Source organism: Chrysochloris asiatica, unplaced genomic scaffold (genome assembly GCF_000296735.1).
Source record: "Chrysochloris asiatica unplaced genomic scaffold, ChrAsi1.0 scaffold00150, whole genome shotgun sequence".
Classification (NCBI taxonomy): Eukaryota; Metazoa; Chordata; class Mammalia; order Afrosoricida; family Chrysochloridae; genus Chrysochloris; species Chrysochloris asiatica.
This window is the reverse complement of record NW_006408668.1, coordinates 8,034,629-8,043,377: the sequence shown is the minus strand read 5'-3', so window position 1 is coordinate 8,043,377 and position 8,749 is coordinate 8,034,629. Positions and strand designations below refer to the sequence as shown.

The following is an 8,749-nucleotide window of genomic DNA, read 5'->3' as shown; positions in this document are numbered from 1 at the left end:
TGGGAGGTGGTTGGTGCATTCTCCAGTTAGCTTGCCAGACTGGGATGCTGCTTTTCTGAAGCTAGGCAGGGACTTTGGAGGATTTCTAGACAGGTGTGAAGGACGGGGACTCAACAGCAAGCTACTACTCTCCTAAACACAAGCAGCGGGCATGGGGTTTTCCTAAGCAAGGTGTGAAGTCCCTGGGTGCTGCAAATGTTTTACACTGCTTGGAAAGATTGGAGGTTTGAGTTCAACCAGAGGCACCCAGGAAGAAAGGCCTGATAATCTACTTCTGAAAAAAAACCTATGGAGTACAGTTCTGCTCTGACATACCTGGGGTCACCAGGAATCAAAATTGACTCCAGGACAACTGGTTTTCAAGCAGGCTACCACTTGGGGATGAAGGGATGAGCTTCTGCTCTCTGCGGATCAAAAAGGGGCTTGGGACAATTCCTAGCATGCCTGCAGAACAGGGACGGTGGGAGGTTTGGGGCCATTCCTAAGCAAGTCTTCAGGATGCGTTGGCACTTCTGAGAGCACACAGGGCTTCAGGACTGCCCTGCGCATGATATGGGACCCAGATGCAGGGAGAGAGGGGTGAGTCAGTGGTGTTTCTGGGACTTTCCTGTGGTGGCATGCAAGATGGGAATGCAGGGTTGGGTGCCTCTCTTCTGAAAGTAACCAGCAGCTTTTGCAGTGGTCCTGAGCAACCTTGAAGGACAGGGTGGCAGGGCCAAGCTGCTGCTAGGCGCTGTGCAGGTAAGCAATGGGATGCAGAGGAAACCTGCTGCTCTCTGAATGTAGGGGAAGAGGGTTTGGATTCTCAGCAAAAGCAAGCAGAATAGGAAATGCCATCTCCTATGCTGCATGGTAAACACTGGACTGAAAGATCGGTTTGAATTGCAAGGCCCGTGGTTCAAACTCACCATCCACTCCTTGGAAACCCTATATAGGGTCGCTATGAGTCAGTCATAACTTGACTCGACAGCACTTAACAACAACACTTCTGAAGGTAAGTGGGGCTGAGGCAGGGGTGGAATCCCTGGATCCCTTCCTAGCAAACCTGCAGGACAGGAGTGCACGGATGAGCTTCTGTTCTTCTAAGGGTAGGCAGGGACTTTGGAATATTCCTGAGCAAGTTGCAGGATAGGGACATGGGGATAAGCTGATGCTTATCTGGAGGCTAAGGGAGAGGTTTGGGAAAACCAATATCAACTGTCTGAGAAAGAGAGAGCAGAAAACTGTAGAAGTCTACTCAGTGTACCATCTCAGAAATTCTCATATTTCTGTTGGAATTTAACTCCTGAAATTCAGTCCTATTCCCTGACTCCACATGTGAGGGCTAGAGTTCTGTGCCTTCCTGCTGAGTGGCAACAGGGCCTGCCCTTCTTGGCCAATCCTAGGTCTTCTTGTTAAGAGCTCTGTGACATAGAAAAAGAAAAGCTCCTCCTCAGAGCCTGTGGTCATCTCGCTGAGCTGGTAACACTGTGGAAAGGCAGTTCCCAGGAAAAAATGATAGTGTTTGTAGCACTGACCTAATCCAAAGGTTGGTCCCTACTCCAGACACAGTGATCCTTCTCACATTTGGCTTAGGGCCTGTTTTGATGAGCTTCAATCGGAGCATTTGATGCTGTGGCTGGTCCTGGACTATGCGGCAGATGTCCTCTATGTCCTGGATGTGCTGGTGCGAGCCCGCACAGGTGAGTGTGCCAGGGGACAGGGCACAGAGCCCAAAGGGTGCATCAGGGGGGTGAGCCAGAGGGACCATGGGGCGTGTTCAGGAAGATCTAAAATGCTAGGTTAGGTGGTACCTACCCTGGATGGTGAGAACTCAGGGAGGCTGGGGAACCTTCCAACAGTGAGAATAGGTGGTACCACCACAAGCTCCCTTAACCAGGGACCCTTGGACAGGACCCTGAGCAAAGAACAGACATTTGGTTCTGGTCTTCGCTCTCCCAACTAGCTGTGTGGCCTGGAAGGAGTCAAGCTGTCTCTCTGGGTCTCATTTGTATCACTTGTGATGTGAGGTTTGTTACAATGTCATTGGACCATTCCAGTTCTGACTACTCAACACTGGAGGGAGTCAGTCTGAGTTTCTCTTTCTGAACAGTTAGTTGGAGGATCCAGGGCTCATTACTCTATGACTTTTAGAAGAGTTTTAATAAAATCTGGTGTGATGCTGTAGGATAAGCTGTAAGATCAGCATTAAAACCCACCAGTCACTCGTTGGAAACCCTACACTGGGGTCTATACAACTCGTAACCAACTCGACAGCATTAGAACAACAACAAAATCAGAAGAGATCCTGGGTAGTGCTTACCTGCTGACCAAAAAACTGGAGGCTAGAATCTACACAAAGGGACCTTGGAAGACAGTTCAAACCATTTACTTCTGAAAAATCTGCCACTGCAAACCTCCTTGGGCACAGTTCTGCTCTGATACTCATGGGGTTGCCATGAGGAGGTCTCAACTTGACATGGCCACGCTAATGTTGACTTCTTTGGGATCGTCTCTGGTTGCCAAAAGGGCCTAAAAACCAACCCGTGCCTCAAGCTCCAAGCCGTGCATCCTTGGGACACCTGTTTCTAAATTGCACACAGATCTCAAATACATTGGTAGAAGTCATGCTTGTCACTTTCAAGACTTTTTAACTAAAAATTGTACGCCTTAATTCTTGAGTGCTTCTATACCAGAAGCAACACAGGTGGATGGCTTTAACAAACCGAAATGTAGTCTCTCAGGTTTTAAGCACACTGGAAGTCCAAATTCAGAGTGCCCTTTCTAGGGGAAAGCATTCTCTTTTTGTAGACTCTGGCGAAAGGCCCTTGCCTCCTCTCAGCCAATCTTCCTCTGGATCTAGGAGCTTCACAATGCAGGAATCCCAAGTCCAAACGACACACTCCACTCAGTTTTTCTTTCTTGGTGGTAGTATGTCCCTCTGAACTCGACTTGCTTTTAAATCTCAAGAAATTGATTCAATCCAATTCCTGTAGCTTGCATCCAGCCCATTAACATTATAGAAGTGAGAATTTACAACATATATAAATAATAATTACATCAGATCAGGGCCGATCTGGAAAAAAAAATGCAGATCATGTCATGGTGGTGGGCAGAGTACTTACATCATTTCATAACTACCACACCTCTGAGACTCATGCCGTAGCCAAGTTGACACATATTTGGAAGGGGTAACGGGGAGGACACAATTCAGTCCATGACCCTGTGCAATAGTTGTTAATATAAAATCATGTCCTCTCTATGACTTTGCAACAAATGTAGCACCAAATCATCTGTCACCACACCTCTTTAATTCTCGTCTGTGCTCAATAATTCATTACAATGCCATACAGAACCCTGACACCATACTCATAGTTAGGAATTTATTAGGAAAGTTGTTGTTGTTGAATGCCGTTGAGTCCGTTCCAGCTCATACCCACCCTGTACAGAGTTTCTAAGGAGCAGCTAGTGGATTTGAGATACAAATCTTTTGGCTAGCAGTCCACTGCTTATCCTACAGTGCCACACCAGGACTCCCTATAATGCATTGTTGTTGTTGTTAAATGCCGTCAAGACTGTTCTAATTCATAGTGACCCCATGTAGGGTTTCTGAGAAGCACCTGGGGGGTTTGAAGTCCACACCAGGAGAAGTTAACAGGTTACAATTCAGGGTCATAAATGCTCAGGGCTTAATTGTGTTAGTCAGAATAGTCTCTCCTCAGCCATGCCCACAGGCAGGCTTCCCTCTGCCTTGCCAATGTTACAGAGCTCTTTTAGGGCTGCTGATAAATGCTTACAGGACCCACCAACTCTATAGTAAGCCTCAGCCTGAAGACACTTGGCTCTAGGTCTGTGGGTCAGCAAATCTAGCTCTCGCAGTTATGTGCCTGAAGGCAGCCCACTCTGTAAGCAAGCCTCCTGCTCAGAGCCACTCAGCTGTACTTGCTCCATGGGCTGGAGTTTTGTACCGCTCCGTGTTGTACTCAGGCTTCACTGCTTCTCCTTGGCCACTCCTCCACTGTCACAGTTTTCTGCCCCTGAGTCAAAGGAGTTCAATTCACAGGGATCTTAGGGTCTAAAGGACATATTACACCTCTGGTTTTTCTCCGCTGAGTGTGAGAGCCCACACACCTGCTTCTGAGATGGCTCATTTCATACTCACACTAGAGTTTCAAGTTTTCACCATTATAATGTATTCTGTTATGATCCACAGCTGAATCATATCAGCCTATCAGAATCTCCTCCCACCTTCCATTGCCCAGACCTATCAGAAAAAGTCATTTGACGGGAGTTATGGAAGTTACACAGACTAAGATTAGAAGAGACATATTAAATAATTCACTGCACCATAGGTTTCATGGTGTAGAAACATTTTCAAGTGCAGCTTGGTTTCTTATCATAACTGAGACAACAAATGAGACAAGAAATGCAGGTATGGAGATCTCTGTTTCATTGATTAAAATAAAACAAGGCCAGAGACACTCCATGACTTGTCCCACATTCACAGTCAGTGAGCAGCACAGCCAAACTAGAGCCCCATTGTCTTCCACACTGTTGCCTTGTCCACTACTCCCTGATCCTACAAGTCAGCATAGGTCCAGAGCACCATCGGTGTGACTAGTGGGCCCAACTGGCCCTGTCTCCAACGGTAGCAGAACAGGTTGCCCTGACTCAGATGTTAACCCCACCTAAGATCCAGCAGAAAGCAGGGGCTCAGCAGTGGTGAAGGTGGGGTGGGGAGAATAGGGTGAGGGATAGAAACTAGCCATAGATCATGCCCCAAGGAAAACAATCCTTAGAATTGAAAGTGGCATCGAGTCCCAAGACAAAATGACTCAGTAAATACAGACACATGTAGAGCAAACAAATGGTCTGAGGAATGAGGGGCTGGGAAGCAGGCTGTCCCTCATATATGACAGTAAACATGATTCTTGTTTTTCATGGAGGGGACAATTCCATTCTCAAAGGGAACCACTAGCTGCAGCAGCAGCAGCTCCTGGGAACTAGTTAGAAATAATGAGACGTACTCACGGGTGTGGTGCTGTAGGATCAGCACTGGACTGCTAACCCCAAGGTCCACAGTTCAAACCCACCACCCGCTCCCTAGAAACCCTATACAGGGTTGCCATGAGTTGGAACTGACTCCATGGCACTTAACAACAACAACCACAGATTGAAAGTCTGGGGTGAGGCCCAGTGATCTATGTTTCACTGAGCCCTTAGGCTCACCAGAATTTAAAAGCATTCATGATAGTCTCTCTAATTTTTTGTTTGTGTGTGTGGTTTCATTTTTTTTTTTTATTTTATGTTTTATTGTGAATTATATGATAGTTTACATTGGAGAACATTAGACATTCATTCTAGCATATATTGTTTCATTGCCATGGTTACAATCCCCTCCATGCATCATCAACCAACCAAAGGGTATATATACCCTGCAAGCCTGCCCCCAACACTACCCCCCCCCACCTCCCCCGGTCTTCAGCACACAGTCGCTCTCCCTCTCTGGATCTAAAGCCCCCAGCTGCTCCATCGCTCCACGTCATCTTCTCTGCCTCCATCTCAGGCATCACTGCTTCTCTGGGTAGGGTCCTGCTCTTGGCTCTTCTCTGTTGATGGTCCTAGGGACCTCTGCTCCTAGACAGGAAAGTTAGTCACTCCCTACCTTGCTATAAAACGTCTACCTTTACATTTCCAACCCTCACAATCAGTCCTGATAACAATTAGTCACACAAGCGACCCGTCTGCATTTCATTTCATCAGCTCCACCTAGACAGATTGGATACTAAATCTCTCTAATTTTTTATATTTGTTTGCAGATGTAGAAAAAGGGGCAGGGATTATGGCCTACTTATTTGATTTCACCAATCAGTGCTTCACATGTCTAATGTCCCAGTCTGTTCCTCTTAGGATGGGTCCCAGGCTTCAACTGGGTGATGCAGTGGTTAAGTGCCTGGATGCTAATCAAAAAGTTGGCACATTGAACTCATCCAGCCACTTTGCTCCCATGAAGATGACTGCCTGGAAAACCCTCTGGGGCAGTTCTACTTAGTTACATGAGATTGCCATGAGTCAAAGTTGAGACAGCAACAGTGACAATGGGTGATTCTAATGGACAAGTTGCTCTAATGAAAACTTCTGGGCAATTCTTGTGCTCCTTTCAGAATCAGTGAAATGAATTTGGTAGGTCGTGATCTGCCTTTAAACATTGTTTAATTACTAATGTTTTTAAGCATACACAAAAGCAAAGAGAACATGATTATGGACCCCCAAGTGTCCCTCCAAACATTTTGATCATCAACCCCTCTCTCCTCAACCCCTTCTTTTGCTGCTGGAATATTTTAAAGTCACAAACAGTAACTACTTCAGCATGTATCTCTCACTTTAAAGGATTTATTTTTTTTTACATAACTTCCATCTTTTTTAAAACTTAGTAGTCATTTCTTGTTATCTTCTAATACCTAATCATGTTAAACTTTTCCCAACTGAACTACATTTTAAAATAATTAGAATTGAATGAGTTAGAATCACATAAGATAGGATACATCAGAATGTATTTCATGTGCTAACAATAAATGTGGAGCCTGGGAATACAGTGGGTAAGCACTAGGCTGCTAACCTAAATGTTGGTGGCTCAAACCCACTAGCAACTCTGTAGGGGTAAGATGGACAAGTTAGCTTCCAGAAAGATTGGTAATGGTGGAGCGGCAGTGTGCCACCAAGTCGGTTCCTCTGCTGCTAATTAGTGACCCTGTGTAGAGTTTCCGTGGCTGTAAATCTTGACGGGAACAGAAAGCCTCCTCTTTCTCCCATGGAGCAACTAGTAGATTCGAACTACTGGCCTTGCAGTAATAATAAGCAGCCCTGCTTATTATCCACTACACTACCAACATACTGTTTCGGAAAGACTGCTGCCTTAGAAACCCTATGGGACAATTTCTTTCTTGTAGGGCCACTTATGAGTCAGAATCAATTTGATAGCAATAGGTTGTTTTTTTAAATAAACAATAAAATGTTGTTATATGAAATAGCTTCTATTCTATACATACAACTGCATCTTATGTAATCATAATGTAAAATATCTTCTCTGGGTCATGGTCAACAAAAGGCCACCTCATTGATGTCTACGTGATCTTCTTCTTCTTTAGGCTTCCTTGAGCAAGGTTTAATGGTCAAAGATGCTGACAGGCTTTGGAAGCATTACATGAAGACCATTCACTTCAAGCTGGACGTGTTGGCTCTGGCCCCCGTAGACCTGGCTTATTTAAAGCTGGGTATGAACTACCCAGAACTGCGGTTCAACCGCCTGTTGAAGTTTCCCCGGCTCTTTGAATTCTTTGACCGCACCGAGACAAGGACCAACTACCCCAATGTGTTCAGGATCGGGAACTTGGTCTTATACATCCTTATCATCATCCACTGGAATGCCTGTATCTACTTTGCCATTTCCAAGTTTATTGGTTTCGGGACAGACTCCTGGGTCTACCCAAACATCTCAAACCCAGAATATGGGCGCCTCTCCCGGAAGTACATTTACAGCCTCTACTGGTCTACCTTGACCCTGACCACCATTGGTGAGACGCCAGCCCCAGTCAAAGATGAGGAGTATCTCTTTGTGGTCATAGACTTCCTAGTGGGCGTCCTGATTTTTGCCACCATTGTGGGCAACGTGGGTGCCATGATCTCTAACATGAATGCTTCCCGTACAGAATTCCAGGCCAAGATTGACTCTATCAAGCAGTATATGCAGTTCCGAAAGGTAACCAAGGACTTAGAGACACGGGTTATCCGATGGTTCGACTACCTATGGGCCAACAGGAAGACAGTAGATGAGAAGGAGGTACTCAAGAATCTCCCAGACAAGCTGAAGGCTGAGATTGCCATCAACGTGCACCTGGACACTCTGAAGAAGGTTCGCATCTTCCAGGACTGCGAGGCGGGGTTGCTGATAGAGCTGGTGCTGAAGCTGCGGCCTGCTGTGTTCAGCCCAGGGGATTACATCTGCAAGAAAGGGGACATCGGAAGAGAGATGTACATCATCAAGGAGGGCAAGCTGGCTGTGGTGGCTGACGATGGGGTCACCCAATTTGTGGTCCTAAGTGATGGGAGTTACTTTGGGGAGATCAGCATCTTAAACATCAAGGGGAGCAAGTCAGGGAACCGCAGGACAGCCAACATCAGGAGCATCGGTTACTCAGACCTGTTCTGCCTCTCAAAGGACGATCTCATGGAGGCCCTGACCGAATACCCTGAAGCCAAGAAGGCCCTGGAGGAGAAGGGACGGCAAATCTTAATGAAGGACAATTTGATCGATGAGGACCTGGCCAACGCTGTGGTGGACCCCAAGGACATTGAGGAAAAGGTGGAATACCTGGAGTCCTCCCTGGACACCCTGCAGACCAGGTTTGCACGGCTCCTGGCTGAATACAGTGCCACTCAGATGAAGGTGAAGCAGCGTCTCAGCCAGCTGGAGAGCCAGGTGAAGACCTATGGGAGCAGTTTCCTGTCTGATGAAGAGGATCCCAGGGAAGCTACAAAAACAGAGGACAAACAGCAGTGAGCGCACAGGCATCTGTCTGTATCCTGCTTCACACAGCTAGTCAGCTGTCAGTGTGTGTACTACGTGGTCACAGTTGCACAGTGCTGGACTTGTCCAGGGTTTCATTCCAGCTCTAATTACACTTTGCAAGCAGTGTGGCCTCAAGAGAGTGCTCACTTTTCTCATCTAGAAGAAAGGGACACATTATGTTGGCCCCGGTTAAGTGCCACA

General features: G+C 46.5%; 1 protein-coding gene across 2 annotated transcripts in view; it reads left to right on the top strand.

The window, feature by feature from the left end:
- Positions 1-8,539, top strand: part of CNGA3 (cyclic nucleotide gated channel alpha 3) — a 41,561-nt gene extending 33,022 nt beyond the window's left edge. For both annotated transcript variants that reach the window (XM_006870760.1, XM_006870761.1), the window contains 2 exons: positions 1,576-1,682; positions 7,128-8,539. In XM_006870760.1, coding sequence (XP_006870822.1) covers positions 1,576-1,682; positions 7,128-8,539 — 1,519 coding nt within the window. The remainder of the gene's footprint in view (positions 1-1,575; positions 1,683-7,127) is intronic.
- Positions 8,540-8,749: the final 210 nt, after the last annotated feature.